At 43.1% G+C, this 19303-nt stretch overlaps 2 protein-coding genes across 2 annotated transcripts; one reads left to right on the top strand and one right to left on the bottom strand.

Annotated features, from left to right (window-relative positions):
• Positions 1 to 6062: 6062 nt before the first annotated feature.
• On the bottom strand, positions 6063 to 7271 carry smim20 (small integral membrane protein 20). Its single transcript, XM_021578449.2, has 3 exons — positions 7036 to 7271; positions 6432 to 6488; positions 6063 to 6273 (listed from the first exon to the last, which is right to left on the bottom strand). Exons 1-3 carry the CDS (start codon positions 7142 to 7144, stop codon positions 6236 to 6238), a joined length of 204 nt encoding a protein of 67 aa, XP_021434124.1. The 5' UTR covers positions 7145 to 7271; the 3' UTR covers positions 6063 to 6235.
• Positions 7272 to 7340: 69 nt separating this feature from the next.
• On the top strand, positions 7341 to 18238 carry man2b2 (mannosidase, alpha, class 2B, member 2). The gene is made up of 18 exons (XM_021578281.2): positions 7341 to 7534; positions 7749 to 7895; positions 8076 to 8181; positions 8285 to 8457; positions 8750 to 8865; positions 9104 to 9281; positions 9400 to 9598; positions 9857 to 10047; positions 10228 to 10396; positions 10837 to 10973; positions 11236 to 11504; positions 11716 to 11907; positions 12092 to 12335; positions 12582 to 12692; positions 12764 to 12956; positions 13475 to 13731; positions 17582 to 17711; positions 17943 to 18238. The coding sequence occupies exons 1-18, from the start codon at positions 7409 to 7411 to the stop codon at positions 18038 to 18040; spliced, it is 3036 nt and encodes a 1011-aa protein (XP_021433956.2). The 5' UTR covers positions 7341 to 7408; the 3' UTR covers positions 18041 to 18238.
• Positions 18239 to 19303: the final 1065 nt, after the last annotated feature.

Raw genomic sequence — 19303 nt, 5'->3', positions numbered from 1 at the left:
AACCCTTGCTTTTAATTCACACCTTTTCCGTAAACCCCAGAGAATGAAAGGGGTTCTTCAACAAAAAGTCAACAACATTTTCGGCAGCATAGACCATTCTGGCGCAGAAAACTGCACACTCGTGCTGGTAGCTAGCTACTTAAGTAAGCAAGAACAATTTAAATAAATTGCACTAACGGGACACAAAAATAAAGTTCTAAAACCAAGAAAACTATTTATAATATACCTCCTCAGTATCCTATAATTTGAAAAAACGAATTTGAAATTAATAATTGTAACGACCCTGGGTTTATAAGCGCGGATATCGAATCTGGCGCTCGAGCATGCTTTTGCAAAACAGTAATATTTTGTGGAGATGTGGAAAATAGTTAGCTAAATACACGTTATAAAAAATTTAAAAAAATTAAAACACACGTTCAAGACCTCAACTCCCTTTTCCACCTCAGTCTTATGTCTCATTCACCAGCCGTAAGGAGACCCTAAGAGCCTACCTTCCTCCCACTTGCAATGTAGCCTTAAAACTTGCCATCAACTTCCTTTAAGAACCCTTCTGAGCTTAACCCATACAATTCCATAGAATGGCGAAGGAGAACCTGTTTTACATGAGTAAGAGGTTGCTGAGTGTTGTCTCTCTCGCTACCTCACATTTGTCAGATTTTTTTAAATCAGGGTGAAAGAGAGAAATAGTTATTCTGTGTGGAGGGTGGTTGTTATTGTGTAGGTGACACACTTACGAAGCCAATGGGCCGGATAGGTCAGGAGGTCAGTTGTTGGGACTGGAAGAGAGTGAAAAATCACCTTCTGTTGTGCTCACACAAATGTGCTCGGGCGCATGACACATGCACACACACACACAGAGAAAACGTATGTACACACACACACACACACACACAAGCACACACAAGCACACACACAGACTCTTCCATGATGTTTCCACGGACCTCAGCATGTGTCTATTCATTTCAAAAAGACCTCAAAACACAAACAAACACAAACAGTAAGAAAAGGGAGAGCGTCAATACGTCAGTCACATTTCAACGTCTCTGCCCATGGACATGGCTTCCATTAAAGATTTGCTGAAATAAACAAATTACACATCTCCACAAACAGAGCAGAAGAGATGGAACCCAACACTGACCATAATTATGTATTGCGGTTCTTCGCAGAACATTTTTTAACATAGTTCAACACAAGCACACACACACAGGCCTTCCAGTGAGTATAACATTACTGTTTAGTTTAGAGTTTCTGTTGTCATCCACAGTGCTCTGATTAAAACCCAGGAGATACAGAAAATATATGTGCGTGTTTGTGTGAGTTGTGTGGCGTGTGCGTGCGTGAATGCGTGTTCGTATTTGTGTGTGTGTGTGTGTGTGTGTGTGTGTGTGTGTGCTACTGTGTTTTCCAACATGCTTCTTTCTATGTTTCTGGCATTGAGATGATGTAATGTTAGGTAGCTGTTAGCTCGCCCAGGAACACACTGTCACTTGGCCTGTTAGACTGCTTGCTAGGATGTGCTTATTCCAGACATTGCTAAATACTTACGGTATCAGTTTCCACAGCGTTTAGGCCTGGTAACCCAAGATGTGACCCAGCGCTACGGTACACTGTTTTTGAGGGCAAGGAGTAGTTATACTGGAGAACAGGAATTCAGATATGGACCATGGTTAATTGGCCGTGTGTGAAATGGAGAGTGCGAGAGAGAGTGAAAACACAGGCGAGAGAGAGTGAGAGAGCAAGAGAGTGGGAGTGTGTGTGATAATGAATGGAGATGTGGTGTGTGTGTGTGTGTGTGTGTGTGTGTGTGGTGTGTGTGTGTGTGTGTGTGTGTGTGTGCGCGTGCGTGTGTGTGTGTGCGTGTGTGTGTGTGTGTGTATGGACGCGTGCATGCCTGTGTTTTGTGACAACAACAAAAAACATGTTGACACAATTGTCCTCACAACAACCGCAACTTGGACACATGTGTTCCATTGATCCACAGGATCCTCCAAAAGTGACAGTTGACAACAAAGTGTTCACACACTGTAGAGCTGTAAAAGTCATCCCAATTTGATTTGGAAAACTTCCCCAATAACAGAAGCAACATGCCTCAAAGCTCGCTCTGTCTTTCATTAGCGACTGTTAGAACTCTTTACAGTTGTTTGGTTTGTTTATTTTCATTTCCTGTATTCACTCATTTCGTACTCTCAGTTAATTTCCTGTATTCACTAATTCCGTACTCTCAGTTCATTTCCATGCATGACAGATTCCCCATTAGAACTCAAGTAGTATATTACGTTCAGTTCCTCCCCCTCCTAGATGTAAATAAATCCTGCTGCTTCTCTGTCTTTCAACCCCGGGTCCCATAGTAATTAGGGGGAGGAACGTTGCCAATTACCGGCACTCTTGAAGGTGGGCAAAACAACTGGTCGAATTTAAGTCACCGTTGAGTTCAGGAAAGATTCTCAATAGGTATGATTTGTGTAATGGATCGATTGTTTGGTGATAGAACTGTTACGGAGACGCAAGGTGTGGCTGTTGTTGGTTATAGCGGGTCGGGGTCGCGACCTCTATTCAGAGGGCTGTAGAACCAACAGGACAAGATTATGCTATAGGCCTAGGAGTGAGACGTTTGACATTTAAAAGACTTGCCCCAGGTAATTGGAGAGTCAGGGACTTCTTTCACCTAAGTGAAGTGAGAGATAGACTTCAGTAATGAGAACTGATTAATTGAGGTAAACTGTACAGTAAATTGTTCAGTGATAATGCCCGAGAAGCAGGTGTTTGGAGGATATATTGGCACGGGGCAAACCGTTATCACTTTTATACAATGGATTACCAACATATTAAAATGATTGCCATATTTTCATAAAAGCATGTATTTTGATGAATTTATTCATACTATTTCATCCTACCACAAGATATAGTCCCGCAATTTCATTTCTTTCTGTTCAGTGTGTGTGGAGGTGACGAGTACCTTGCAAGAATGTGGTTCTCTTCCTCTCCAGCACTGATTTCTCCTCTGTCGTCTTGCTTCACTCACACACGCCGGGAGCTGTCATTGGAAGAATCTGGAAAACACCAGCGGGGGAATGAGAGGAATTTCGCCTTTCTTTCTCTCCACTCTTTATTTGGATGTGGCTACGCTCATTGGGCTCTTTGAGTTTTCCTTTGTTTCTGAGAGCAGACAAACAATAACAACATCTCATAAACAATGGGGCTTGTTAATTGGGGGGGGGGGGGGGGGGGGGGGGGGGGTTGAGAGGGAGGGTGAGTGTAAGGCCTTGGCACTGGGTTTTGTTGGCAGAAGGCCCCAACTAGAAGTTTTAGACGTAGGCTACATTGTTGTGTGGACTGGACTGCTTATAACTTAGGTCATCTCTTTAGGGAGGTAATCAAATCCCATAATTTATCCAGACCTCTTTTATTTCTCAAAGATTTTGCAGGGACTGTTCTTGGTCCTGCAATCTGATGGGAAAGTTAGGGTCAGTCACAGTGAAACCTCACAAGGCAAAGCTAAACATTATTTGGACATTTTTCAGATCAGTGCCCTTGTTAGATCACATGGGCCATGATGTTTTTGTGCATGAGATATAGAGTTGAATCAGAAGTTTACATACATCTTAGGCAAATACATTTAAACTCAGTATTTCACTATTCCTGACATTTAATCCCATTAAAAATTCCCTGTCTTAGGTCAGTTAGGATCACCACTTTATTTTAAGAATGTGAAATGTCAGAATAATAGAAGAGAGAATGATTTCTTTCAGCTTTTATTTCTTTCATCACATTCCAAGTGGGTCAGACGTTTACATACACTCAATTAGTATTTGGTAGCATTGCCTTTAAATTGTTTAACTAGGGTCAAACATTTCAGGTAGCCTTCCACAAGCATCCCATAATAGGTTGGGTGAATTTCCTCCTGACAGAGCTGGTGTAACTGAGTCAGGTTTGTAGGCCTCCTTGATCGCACACACTTTTTCAGTTCTGCCCACAAATGTTCTACAAGATTGAGGTCAGGGCTTTGTGATGGCCACTCCAATACCATGACTTTGTTATCCGTAAGCCATTTTGCCACAACTTTGGAAGTATGCTTGGGGTCATTGTCCATTTGGAAGACCCATTTGCGACCAAGCTTTTAACTTCCTGACTGATGTCTTGAGATGTTGCTTTAATATATCCACATAATTTTACTTGCCCATGATGGCATCTATTTTGTGAAGTGCACCAGTCCCCCCTGCAGCAAAGCACCCCCACAACATGATGCTGCCACCCCCATGCTTCACGGTTGGGATGGTGTTCTTCGGCTTGCAAGCCTCCCCCTTTTTCCTCCAAACATAACGATGGTCATTATGGCCAAACAGTTCTATTTTTTGTTCATCAGACCAGAGGACATTTCTCAAAAAAAGTATGATTTTGTCCCCATGTGCAGCTGCAAACCGTAGGCTGGCTTTTTTATGCCGGTTTTGGAGCAGGGATGTCTTCCTTGCTGACCAGCCTTTCAGGTTATGTCGATATAGGACTAATTTTGCTGTGGATATAGACACTTTTGTACCGGTTTCCTCCAGCATCTTCACAAGGTCCTTTGTTGTTGTTCTGGGATTGATTTGCACTTTTCACACCAAAGTACGTTCATCTCTAGGAGACAGAATGCATCTCCTTCCTGAGCGGTATGACGGCTGCGTGGTCCCATGGTGTTTATACTTGCGTACTATTGTTTGTACAGATGAACGTGGTACATTCAGGCATTTGGAAATTGCTCCCAAGGATGAACCAGACTTGGGGAGGTCTACAATTGTTTTCTGAGGTCTTGGCTGATTTATTTTGATTTTCCCATGATGTCAAGCAAAGAGGCACTGAGTTTGAAGGTAGGCCTTGAAATACATCCACAGATAAACCTCCAATTGACTGAAATGATGTCAATTAGCCTATCAGAAGCTTCTAAAGCCATGACATAATTTTCTGGAATTTTCCAAGCTGTTTAAAGGCACAGTCAACTTAGTGTATGTAAATTTCTGACCCACAGGAATAGTGATACAGTGAATTATAAGTGAAATAATCTGTCTGTAAACAATTGTTGGAAAAATGACTTGTGTCATGCACAAAGTAGATGTCCTAACCAACTTACCATAACTAGTTTGTAAACAAGACATTTGTGGATTGGTTTAAAAATGAGTTTTACTGACTCCAACCTAAGTGTATGTAAACTTCTGACGTCAACTGTATCTCACTAATCTCATTATGACACAATTTCCAGTCGTGAAGCAAAAGTATCCAATTCCGCAAACTGGGCCTTCTAACAACTACGGAATAGTTGAGTGTGCGAGAGTTTGAAGTGGGCGGAGATTTTGAAAGGTCTGCAGGTGTTCCAAGTGTAGGTGCATTCCCGTTGTCGTGGATACAGTGCTGGCCTCTAGCAGCACTAGTCTAGATGAGCTTGGCTCAAGTTTAACTTTATCATTTGCCTTTTAGTTGGTTCTAAAGCATGTGCACCTCTGTCTAAAACATTGTTCATGTGAAGTGGACATCTGTCAATACAAATGTATTGACAAATATAGACTGGGTGGTTCTCTGAATGCTGATTGGCTGACAGCCGTGGTATATGAGATTGTATACCACAGGTATGAAAAAAAGTTTTTACTGCACTAATTACATTGGTAACCAGTTTATAATAGCAATAAGGCACCTCTGGGTTTGTGATATACGGCCAATATACCACGGCTAAGGCTGTTCTTATCCACGACGCAACTCGTAGTGCCTGGATACAGCCCTTAGCCGTGGTATATTGGCCATTATTGGCCTAGGGTCTTTATTATTATAGGCCGAAGGCCTTATTGCTTAAATATACCCAGAAGAAGAAAAAACAAATTGGTTTTATTTGAAAGCAATAAATCTAGGATATAGGCCTACTGAGCACATAATGTACCAAACTGCCTCTCTGCCACTGTCTGAGCAAATAGTGACACCTTGTGTTCATAATGCATATCACATCCAATGCACTACAAGTAGCCTAAAGAAATGAAGTGACCAATTGAATTCCCAAATACATAGGCCCAAACACTTCCAAAAACATAAAGAGAAAACACAGAGGTCTTTAAACTTTATTCATAGGATAAAGTGGTAAGCATCCATCCACCACACCTAAGCATTCACTCACACAAACACACTCCAATTGGGATTCAGAATCATCTTCAGTGGACAGTCTTCATCAGCATAGCGTCTTCTTTTTCCATACCAGGGACAGTTGTCTCGGGCATCACTTTGGCTTGTAGGGATCAGACCATACTTTGACACCTGAAAATACACCAAATTATAACTGATTTATATATGGTTAGTGAAAATGTAAAGTTTGCTGATAGGACAGGGGATGGAACAATACAAACAAACAACAAAGAAGAACAAAGAAGAACAAAGAAGAACCATTGCATGAGAGAAGTTAGCAGGCTACTTACCCACTGGTTGCACGTCTGCTTGATTGATCCCTGCTCGGTTTGCCCTCTGGACTTGATCTGCAGAGAAGTGAGTGAGTGGGGTTTTCAATTGTGTTGCGGGGGACTGGGGGGGGGGGTTGAACCAGGATCCTTATAGACAAGGCAAGTGCACTAGCACTGTCCACTGGTGCAATCAGACCACTGCTTGAGAGAACTTGTAGTATGATCACAATTGTACAGAATTAAAATAAACTGTCTATACTTAAAAACAGAAACCCGTTATACTGAGACCATGTCGCAATTGTAAATGAGAACTTGTTCTCAACTTGCCTACCTGGTTAAATAAAGGTAAAATAAAAAAAAATAAAAAAATAAAAAATGTAGCTACGTTATTACATGGGTTTTTAGCACACACGGCTACAACTTCAAACAAATGGCATAGCTAATTTGTCAATGCAATGTTTACGGTCCGACTGGCCAGGGCAAAATTATGTCCACATGAGGATACTAGCAGTTATAAAATAAAAAGTCGCCTAACAAGACTTCCTAGCTAGCATGTCGTTGTGTAACAAGACTCTGTGACAGAGTCGACTAGTACATTCCTCGAATAACGATAGTTACTTACTGTAGTCAGCTGTGTGCGTGAGTGGGTGGAAAAATATAGGGTAAAATGCAGCAGCAACTGCTGTTATAAATCCTCCAAATATTAACGTGATCCTTCTGTTCCTTGACATATTTGTTGCGCATTCACCTCCAAATGCCCAGTATGTGTGTTTCCCTGAATGTTTTCCGGGGTAAAGTTTACCAGTTAAACTTTGTTCACAATCACGAAGTTCTGCGCTGTTTAAAATGGTTGGTTTTAATTTGCGGCTTCACATTATTTTTGACCTTTGCGGTACTCCGTACATCAAGGGGCGGGGCGCCGCCTGATTGTCACATGCTGCAAAACCATAATAAGGACGTGGGTTAGGTTGCTGTGAGCTCATGTTTTGACAGAGATGGGGTTTTTAACTTTCCCACTGTTTTTATTTTTCACGGTTATCTGTGCAGAGAGAAATGGACCAATTCAGACGTTTGTTATCCCGCACAGTCACATGGATGTTGGCTGGGTATATACTATTCAGGTTTGTTACTAGCTTAATGAGCTAACGTTTATACAATAGTACAGGAGTTAGGTTGGTTTCTTGGACGTTAGAACTAGGGACATTTTTATTTTGGGAGGTTCAAGAATGTCACAAAATGAAATGTCAGTCCAAATGTAGTTACGACTCTATACTGTCAGTGTTCACAGTATACAGCATTGAACAGGGTGTTTTTCTCTCTTTAATCTTCAAACAGGAGAGCATGCATGCCTATGCAGCGAACGTGTACTCCAGTGTGACAGAGGCGCTGACACAGAACAAACAGCGCAAGTTCATCGCAGTGGAGCAGGAGTTCTTTCGGCTGTGGTGGGATTCTGTGGCTACAGACAAGCACAAGAAACAAGTACTATAGAATAATCGTATATACCCCTCCATGTGAATTCCGTGCTGCTCATGCAGAAGTCTCATCTTTCTATGACTGTCTAGTCACCTATTCCCCCTCCCTCCTCCCCCCCACTGCCCCTCCCCCCTCCCCCCCACTGCCGCTCCCCCCTCCCCCCCACTGCCGCTCCCCCCTCCCAAGGTGCGACAGCTGCTGAAGGAGAGTCGACTTGAGTTCATCATCGGGGGTCAGGTGATGCATGATGAAGCTGTAACCGATCTAGATGACGAGATACTGCAGCTGACAGGTGAAGTGGTTTCATGCTTGATGTATAATATTTGTTTTGTTGGTTGGTCTAAATGAGCATGGACTCAATCTCCCTTTCTGTCTCACTCACACACTGTAATTAGAGGGCCATGGGTTCCTGTACGAGACGTTTGGGGTGCGTCCCCGGTTTTCGTGGCACGTGGACCCGTTTGGAGCCTCTGCCACCACCCCTGTCCTCTTCGCCCTGGCTGGGTTCCATGCCCACCTCATCTCACGTATTGACTATGACCTCAAAGATGTCATGCAGAAGAGCAAGGTATGGTAGTCACCTTAGTTTCAGCTACAGCCTACCAGGCAGTTCACCAGCTAGTCTTGACCATGATCAGTCACTTATAAGCAGTTAAATGGTTTAGAGGCTTGACTTAATAACACATGCCATTTTAGCAGATGTCTTTATCCAAAGCGACTGAGTCATGCATACATTTTTATGTACGGGTGATCTGAGGAGTTGATCCTACTATACTGGTGTTGCAAGCACCTTGCTCTATCAACTGAGTTACAGTATATTTACACTAAGTTGTTGTCTTGGTCTTGTTATTTTGGAACAGAAACTACAGTTTGTTTGGAGAGGCTCCCCCTCCTTGAAAGAGCAGCAGGAGATCTTCACTCACACCATGGACCAGTTCAGCTACTGTACTCCATCTCACTTGCCTTTCTCTAACAGGTCTCCTAAATATCTCCTTTCCCCTCTCACCATTTTCCATGTCATAACTCTCCGAGCATATCCTACTGTCTTAGACTTACCCTTACATGCTGTAATTGAATTAAGACTCCAAATGTTTTTTGTTGTTGTTGAGAATCAACAAAAATCTCCATTTGATCAGTTTTGCCTATCACCATGGGCTGTTAACAGATTACAGGCACATTTGTCTCGGTGAAACTAATCAGTTGTTCTCTCTCAGCTCTGGTTTCTATTGGAATGGTGTGGCTCTGTTCCCTGACCCCCCTAAAAACGGCATCTACCCCAACATGAGCCTGCCTGTCACCAAAGAGACGCTGCACTCCTATGCCAAGACCATGGTGCAGAACATCCAGCAGAGGGCAGCGTGGTTCAGGACAAACCATGTCCTCTGGCCCTGGGTGAGTCAACTTTCAGGAAGCGATCAGGAAACTGTTTCCAATCACAATTTAATGAATGTTCTTTCTAGTTACTTCACCATTGAGCAATGTATGTGTCTCCTGTTATTTCACTCCATAGGGTTGTGACAAGCAGTTCTACAACTCCTCTGTGCAGTTTGCCAACATGGATCCCTTGGTGGAATACATCAACCAGAACAGCAAGGAGTTTGGAGTGACAGTCCAGTACGCCACTCTCAGCGAGTACTTCCAGGCTGTCCACCAATCAAATCTCACCTGGGAGGTGAGGGGAAGTGAGGACTTCCTTCCTTACTCCACTGGTGGGTTTTTCCATAAATGTGCTTATCTATTATAAGTTTCAAATATGTAAATGGAATATGAATAAAACTTCTATAACAAAATGTGTGTAGATAGATATATATATCTCTCTCTCACTCAATGGTTCCAGTGACCAAGAGTTGGCACACTAAAAACATGTAGCAGTAAAAACTACTATGAAGCCAAGGGACTAAAATGCTTTTTTCACAATTCCAATCTGGTTCTTGTAGTTCTAAAAAGGAACCTTTTTATCTCTCCAGAACCTTTCCAGGCCTGGACTGGGTTCTATGCCTCCCGGAATGTTCTGAAGGGGATAGCCAGGAGAGCTAGTTCCCAGCTGCATGCTGCAGAGACTCTGTTCACCCGGTACCGGGTCAGCTACCCAGATGGACCGGTCCCTAAAGAAGAGGCCCTGCAGAAGCTGAAGGCCCTCCGCTGGGCTGTCTCTGAGGTGCTTGATCAAAATACTCATCGATTGTGATTCATTGTAAATTAATCATCGCTATTATTGTAACCCAGTGATTAAACATTCTGATATCCCGTTTCTGTCACACAAATGTAGAAATAAGACCCACAAAATGAATTCTAAAACCAGTACTTCTCTATTGTTCTACCTCTGTCTTATCTCCAGGTACAGCACCATGATGGGATCACAGGGACAGAGTCTCCCAAGGTGTCTGACATGTACATAGAGCACCTGACCCAGGCTATGATGGGAGTAGAGGAACTCCTGGCTGCCCTCTTCCTCCTGCCCCAAACCCTGGGCACCGCTAGCAACCCTGAAGACTCTCATAGCAAGGGTAAAGTACTGTACTTCAACATAATAATGAATCATTGAAATCTATTTATACTTTATTTGACATGAACGCAGACATGTGGCTTTGTGAAAGTAGTTGGATGGGCCGCATGTTTTCACTTATCCAATCACACACTACAGATCAGTGAATACACATCAAGGAATGGGGAGGATATGTTGTGTTCTAACAAGGCCCAAGGTTCAGCTTGGTCCAAGGCATCATTTAATGACTTCATCAACTACAACATGTTTTCACTTATCCAATCACACACTACAGATCAGTGAATACACATCAAGGAATGGGGAGGATATGTTGTGTTCTAACAAGGCCCAAGGTTCAGCTTGGTCCAAGGCATCATTTAATGACTCTTCATCAACTACAACATGTTTTTTATTTATTTTTTACCTACATTATCAAAATGTTGTTAATTTATGTAATTGCAGGCTCCCATCTGGACCTGGAGCAGCACATCATTGTGTACAACCCCCTGGCATGGAACACCACCGCCATCATCAACGTCACGGTAACCTTGCCCATGGCAACCGTGTTCGACGACCAAGGACAGGCCATACCTGCACAGGTAGTGTGGATAGATCCACTCCATTTCCAGTTAAACATTTGTAGAACAATGAGTCACCAGTATATCATGTAAAAGCCATGTGTCAATGGAACTGCAGATATACATCCTACCTTATAGACAAACTCCGTTTTCAGATGACTGATTGTGTTCATTGGAAGATGAAAGTATGTGTTTCTTATTGGACAAGTCCAGGTATTCCCTCTCTGTTTTCGTCTGTTAGTGTCTAATGAACACGGCCTGTGTCTCTCTCTGCTCCCAACAGACCCAGAGTTCAGCTGACTCCAACACGACCTATGACCTGTTCATTGTGGTGAACCTTGGGGGTCTCCAACACAGGAAGTACCTCATCAAGTTCTCAGAGAAGCCGGGTAAAGAGGGGTCCTCGACCCACCATGCCTGGGTTGTGTCGTTCAAGAGACTAAATGTTTCACAGGAGTTGAAGACAGGAAGGAGACTCTTGCCGGTTCTGAATGAGTGTTATAAGATCATGCTGGACCAGGATACTAACCTACTGCATAGCATCACCGACAGGTAATTATGTTCAACATTCACATTAGGGGCACATTCAACAGGATAACGTTGTGGAACGTTGCAGATACAAAGATAATTAATAGAGCTGATGTGATTTATTCTCCATGTCAGAGAAGCATGTTTATTTTACTGAACGTTGTACGTTTTCCTTTTGAATGCAGCCCAGGTGTTACGTCAACAATGTCCTCTGACCTTTCTGTGACCCTGACAGGCATGAGAAGAGAACGGTGAGAATGAGTCAGGATTTCTGGGAGTACCAGGTCAATGGGAATGTCAGCGCAGGGCCCGTCTCTGACAACTACATCTTCAGTGCCAACGGCTCGGCAGTGAGGGCATACAAGGCCGTCAAGATGGAGATTGTCCCTGGGAAGATCGTCACGGAGATCAGACAGTACTTCTACAGGTGGGAATGTGAACAACTTTCTGTCAGTCTTTGGTTTCCACGCACCCTCCTTCCGTAGCTACTATCTCTTTTTATATTCCATCTATCACCTCTTTCTCACACACTCACTCGTACCACACTACATCTTAGTAAGGTTCAGGTCTAATATCGGGTGGCTCACATTAATAATGGGTTGTGTCTGCAGGGAGGAAGCAGATGAGGACTACACCTACTCTGTCACCACCAGAATACCACAGAGTTTCCCCAGCGGCAGGCTGTGTTACAGGATGGAGCAGAGCTACTCGCTGGGCCCCCTGGTGGTCAACACCGAGGCTGTCCTCAGGATCAAGACCAGCCTGAAGAACAACAGGACTCTGTTCACCGACGACAACGGGTACCAGATGATGAAGAGGCCTTCCAGGACGTTCGTCAATGATACTGTTGCCAGAGTGAGTGGGTTGTAATTTAAGGACAGTTTGGTGTAAAGGGTTAAATGTACACTGAACTTCCACAGTACCTTGCCAGCCAGAGGAAGATGGGCTACACTTTATGAGCCTGGTTCCTCGAGGTTTCTTCCTACTCGGGGCGTTTGGGTGTTTGGTCTCATCAGCTTTCCTTTTTGGTGGTTCAGGCCTGGGTTACTTTTCAGGACTTTGTGACAATTGCTTGTGTTTCTTCCTGTCTGTGTACTGCAGAATTACTACCCCATGGTTCGAATGGCCTACATTGAAGATGACTCTAGCAGACTGGTCCTCCTCAGTGAGAGAGCTCATGGTGCATCCAGCCAGAGTGAGGGAGAGCTGGAGGTGAGTGTGTTTTTTATGTATGCGATGCATACACACTCGCACACAACCTCAAGCCCTTGTATCTGTCCTAGGTGATGCTCCACCGACGTCTGTGGAACAACCAGGAGTGGACTCTGGGTTATAACCTGACCCTGAACGACAGCTCGGTGGTGAGGCCTGTCCTATGGATGACACTGGGCTCCCTGGCTGCTACCTCCTCTCTCTACCAGAGGGAGGCGCTAGAACTGCAGCACCGACCGGTGGTCATGCCCATTGACAGGCCACGTGAGTCCACTCCTTATCATTCCCCTGTTGAACTACTCTATCGAGGCTCGCAGGTTGACCTTTATTGTCATGAATCTTGACCTGGAGGCAGAACTGAGGGATTTTCCTCTAGATGGTACAGTTGCAAAGTGAAAATTGGCTATATCGTAAACATTCATGACAACAAAATGTGCATTTTGGTCTTAATTTAAGATTAGGGTTGGTAGTATGATTAGGGTTAAGGCTAGGTTGGGTTTAAAAGCAGATTTGATGACTTTGTGGCTGTGCCAGTTAGTGACCACTATGCAGAGCTGCCTTCAGGACAAGATTCATGACAGTAACTACCAACCTGTTTAAAGCACGCACAGCTACTTTCCCCTAAACTTTTCCCTGGAAATCCATAACGTGGAATCCATTCTAAAAACAAATACACAATTGAACGTTGCCAAATGGAGTCGACCATGTTTTTGATCACCTGTACAATGCCTTGTCACAATGTATGATCTCATACCCACAATGCCATTCACTTCCCCCTTTAGAGAAGGCCTGGAGGAAGGAGCCTCGGACCGGATCTCCGATTCGCCCCGTGGTCCTGCCTGACAACCTCCACCTGCTGACGCTTAGTGTCCCGGGCTGGTTCTACAGCTCCAACCACACCCTGCACCTCCGCAACATGGAGACCGGTACCCCTGGATCCACACAGCCGGACTACGATCGGGTCCTACTGAGGATCATGCATCTGTATGAGAAGGGGGAAGACCCGGTTCTGTCTCAGCCGTCCACCATTAACATGAAGGTAACAGGAAACACAGCTTGATGAGATCAATATGAAGAGGTGACTTCAATAACAGAGATATATGTTTGTGTATTAAATGCTAAATTAAGTGAACAAGTAGATGTGATATTGACATTTGGTCTCTCCTTGGGCTGTGGCGGTTATGAAATTTAGTCAGCCGGTGATTGTCAAGCAAATAACTGTCGGTCTCACGGTACCTGACTGTTAATTAACATAAATATAGGTAGCATCTCCTGGCTTCCACACAACCTACAAGCCACTGGTGCAGACCTATGGACCATCTACCATTTCAAAAGTCTAATAAATCCATGTAATATAGCCTATACCTTCACAATAAATCCATGTAATATAGCCTACACCTTCACAATAAATCCATGTAATATAGCCTACACCTTCACAATAAATCCATGTAATATAGCCTACACCTTCACAATGAATCCATGTAATATAGTCTACACCTTCACAATAAATCCATGTAATATATCCTATACCTTCACAATAAATCCATGTAATATAGTCTACACCTTCACAATAAATCCATGTAATATAGTCTACACCTTCACAATAAATCCATGTAATATAGTCTACACCTTCACAATAAATCCATTATTTTAGATGGGTCTAAAACATGATATTAAGAAAATATAGTCTTATTTCAGAAGAACAGAGTAACATACTCTTGAGTTGTCCTGATGTGGCTATACCATATGGCTGTGGGCTACACTCGTTCATTTAGCAGACAAGATTTGCTTATGATTCAGTGGCATTATTTTATATTATAGTTTGAAGAATAAAATTGAACAAAGCTGAATAAAATATATTTCCTCAACGATGTGAGGGAGTGAGCACAGGCAGAGTTGAGCGGTTAACAAAGAAATGGGTACTCCTACAGCACCAGTCAAACGTTTGGACACACCTACTCATTCAAGGGTTTGTCTTTATTTTTACTATTTTCTACATTGTAGAATAATAGTGAAGACATCCAAACTATGAAATGGCAGATATGGAATCATGTAGTAACCAAAGAGTATGAGATTCTTCAAAGTAGCCACCCTTTGCGTTGACAACAGCTCTGGACACTCTTGGCATTCTCTCAACAAGCTTCACCCGGAATGCTTTTCCAACAGACTTGAAGGAGTTCCCACATGCTGAGCACTTGTCTGCATTTCCTTCACTCTGCTGTCCAACTCATCCCAAACCATCTCAATTTGGTTGAGGTCAGGTGATTGTGGAGGCCAGGTCATCTGATGCAGCACTCCATCACTCTCCTTCTTGGTCAAATAGCCGTTACACAGCCTGGAGGTGTGTTGGGTCATTGTCCTGTTGAAAAACAAATCCATAGTCCCACTAGGTGCAAACCAGATGGGATGGCGTATCGCTGCAGAATGCTGTGGTAGCCATGCTGGTTAAGTGTGCCTGGAATTCTAAATAAATCAGACAGTGTCACCAGCAAAGCACCATTACACCTCCTGCATGCTTCACGGTGGGAACCACACATGCTGAGATCATCATCACATGCTCTTCATCTCTAAAGACATGGCGGCTGGAACCAAAAATCGCATATTTGGACTCATAAGACCAAAGGACCGATTTCCACCAGTCTAATGTCCATTGCTCGTGTTTCTTGGCCCAAGCAAGTCTCTTCTTATTGGTGTCCTTTGGCCATGAAGGCCTGATTCACGCAGTCTCCAGTTGATGTCTGTTACTTGAACTCTGAAGCATTTATTTTGGCTGCAATTTCTGAGGTGCAGTTAACTCTAATGAACATATCCTCTACAGCAGAGGTAACTCTGGGTCTTCCTGTGGCGGTCCTCATGAGAGACAGTTTCATCGTAGCGGCTGATGGTTTTTGCTACTGCACTTGAAGAAACGTTCAAAGTTCTTAATTTTCTGGATTGACTGACCTTCATGTCTTAAAGTAATGATGGACTGTTTTCTCTTTGCTCATTTGCGCCGTTCTTGCCATAATATGGACTTGGTCTTTTACCAAATAGGGCTATCTTCTGTATAACACACCTACCTTGTCACAACACAACTGATCGGCTCAAACACATTAAGAAGAAAAATTCCACAAATGATCTTTGAACAAGGTACACCTGTTAATTGAAATGCCTGAGAGGTCTACACCTGTTAATTGAAATGCCTGAGAGGTCTACACCTGTTAATTGAAATGCCTGAGAGGTCTACACCTGTTAATTGAAATGCCTGAGAGGTCTATACCTGTTAATTGAAATGCCTGAGAGGTCTACACCTGTTAATTGAAATGCCTGAGAGGTCTACACCTGTTAATTGAAATGCCTGAGGTCTACACCTGTTAATTGAAATGCCTGAGAGGTCTACACCTGTTAATTGAAATGCCTGAGAGGTCTACACCTGTTAATTGAAATGCCTGAGAGGTCTACACCTGTTAATTGAAATGCCTGAGAGGTCTACACCTGTTAATTGAAATGCCTGAGAGGTCTACACCTGTTAATTGAAATGCCTGAGAGGTCTATACCTGTTAATTGAAATGCCTGAGAGGTCTACACCTGTTAATTGAAATGCCTGAGAGGTCTACACCTGTTAATTGAAATGCCTGAGAGGTCTACACCTGTTAATTGAAATGCCTGAGAGGTCTACACCTGTTAATTGAAATGCCTGAGAGGTCTACACCTGTTAATTGAAATGCCTGAGAGGTCTACACCTGTTAATTGAAATGCCTGAGAGGTCTACACCTGTTAATTGAAATGCCTGAGAGGTCTACACCTGTTAATTGAAATGCCTGAGAGGTCTACACCTGTTAATTGAAATGCCTGAGAGGTCTACACCTGTTAATTGAAATGCCTGAGAGGTCTACACCTGTTAATTGAAATGCCTGAGAGGTCTACACCTGTTAATTGAAATGCCTGAGAGGTCTACACCTGTTAATTGAAATGCCTGAGAGGTCTACACCTGTTAATTGAAATGCCTGAGAGGTCTACACCTGTTAATTGAAATGCCTGAGAGGTCTACACCTGTTAATTGAAATGCCTGAGAGGTCTATACCTGTTAATTGAAATGCCTGAGAGGTCTACACCTGTTAATTGAAATGCCTGAGAGGTCTACACCTGTTAATTGAAATGCCTGAGAGGTCTACACCTGTTAATTGAAATGCCTGAGAGGTCTACACCTGTTAATTGAAATGCCTGAGAGGTCTACACCTGTTAATTGAAATGCCTGAGAGGTCTACACCTGTTAATTGAAATGCCTGAGAGGTCTACACCTGTTAATTGAAATGCCTGAGAGGTCTACACCTGTTAATTGAAATGCCTGAGAGGTCTACACCTGTTAATTGAAATGCCTGAGAGGTCTACACCTGTTAATTGAAATGCCTGAGAGGTCTACACCTGTTAATTGAAATGCCTGAGAGGTCTACACCTGTTAATTGAAATGCCTGAGAGGTCTACACCTGTTAATTGAAATGCCTGAGAGGTCTACACCTGTTAATTGAAATGCCTGAGAGGTCTATACCTGTTAATTGAAATGCCTGAGAGGTCTACACCTGTTAATTGAAATGCCTGAGAGGTCTACACCTGTTAATTGAAATGCCTGAGAGGTCTACACCTGTTAATTGAAATGCCTGAGAGGTCTACACTTGTTAATTGAAATGCCTGAGAGGTCTACACCTGTTAATTGAAATGCCTGAGAGGTCTACACCTGTTGTATTCGGCGTTTCACTGAGAGGTCTACACCTGTTGTATTCAGCGCACTTGACAAACTTTTTGATTTGACATGGAATTTGACTGCCGGTAATACGGTCACCGCAACAGCCCAGGTCACTACTCCATTTACACTGTATTTGTTTTGAAAATCCATTTCCTGTGTGAAACAGGAAGTGCTGCGGGGCATGGGGGAAGTGAGAGCGTTGGAGGAGCGCTCTCTCACAGGAACCTGGGATATCTCCGACCTCCAGAGGTGGAAGTGGAAGGCTTCAGAAGACCCAGGGAGGGGTGAGAGTGTTGGTAAGCTTCAGTTCAGCATTGGTGGGTGTGAAATATTACATCTGGATACATACCTTTTTGTTAAACGATGAGAGAAGCTACTGTATCAGTGTACCTTTGAGATTCAGGAGCTGTCAATTCAGTTGGACTAGGCTGTAGTGTTTGAGATGTCAACCACCTGTGAAATCTGAAGGAAAAAAGTGTTTACAATTGTTTTTTGTCTACGTCCTAGTATTTGTTTGTCTGTTTCAGGGGTCAAGAGGTCAAGTGTTGGTGTGAGAGGAGAGTTCAACGTGACCATATCACCCAAAGAAATCAGGACCTTCTTTGTTTACTTCAAGCTCAAGTAGAACGTTCCTGTTACCCTTCAGTCTTCTGTGAAGATGGATGACTAATCTGAAGAGAGGCCTTCTGACATGTAGAACGTGGGATTAAACATTCTGTCATGTACTTTCTCTAATGTAACACGGGACATTGTATGACCAGGATGTGGATTATCTTGACGTGCCGGTCTACTTTTTCTGTATTAAATTGAGTATAATCTAAAATAGGGAGTCGCTCCATTTTTGTGTCTATTTCTTTATTTTCCTCAGTTGAAGTGCTTCTGTTTTTAAGGCCTTGGAGAGGGGAAGGTCATTATTGACACCTCAAGCATCTAAAACCCTCATAACCTAACCCAGTAGTTATCTCACTGTTTGAGTAGCGGTAAGATTGTTCATCTGAATGGCGTTAGTGAGAAATGTTCTTCCTGTTTGCAAGTGAGCGCAGCGCTGACAGTCCACAGTAGACCACACGGCCACTTCCTGTTATTGGCCTTAAAGAATAAGTACTTTCCATAGGATGACATCAGTCTATAAATCAAATGTTATTGGTCACATGCAGATGTTAATGTGAGTGTTTGCGAAATGCTTGTGCTTCTAGTTCCGACCATGCAGTAATATCTAACAACTACCTTACACACGTAAACCTGTAGCTTCACTTGAATTGGCCCTTTCCATTGGCTCTGAAATGCAACATTCAAATCAAGAGCACCCAGTGATCAATCTGAATGTTTTGTTGTGGAATTACACCTCTAATGATGTGAATAAATATACAGTGCCTTGCGAAAGTATTCGGGCCCCCTTGAACTTTGACCTTTTGCCAAATTTCAGGCTAATAATAATTTTGCATGCCCAATTTTTCAGTTTTTGATTTGTTAAAAAAGTTTGAAATATCCAATAAATGTCGTTCCACTTCATGATTGTGTCCCACTTGTTGATTCTTCACAAAAAAATCTTTGTTTGAAGCCTGAAATGTGGCAAAAGGTCGCAAAGTTCAAGGGGGCCGAATACTTTCGCAAGGTACTGTATATTTTTTTAACTAGGCAAGTCAGTAAAGGACATTCTTATTTACAATGATCGCCGAACAGTTGGTTAACTGCCTATTTCATGGGCAGAACGACAGATTTTTACCTTGTCATCCAGGAAGAGCTTCGTGAACAAACAATGCCTTTTCCAGCCTGATGGAGCACCTTGCCATAAGGCATAAGTGATAACTAAGTGGCTCAGTGAACAAAACATCAATATTTTGGGTCCATGGCCAGGAAACTCCCCAGACCTTAATCCAATTGAGAA

The sequence above is a fragment of the Oncorhynchus mykiss genome, chromosome 21 (assembly GCF_013265735.2).
Source record: "Oncorhynchus mykiss isolate Arlee chromosome 21, USDA_OmykA_1.1, whole genome shotgun sequence".
In the NCBI taxonomy this organism is placed as follows: Eukaryota; Metazoa; Chordata; class Actinopteri; order Salmoniformes; family Salmonidae; genus Oncorhynchus; species Oncorhynchus mykiss.
This window is presented reverse-complemented; position numbering and strand designations above follow the sequence as displayed.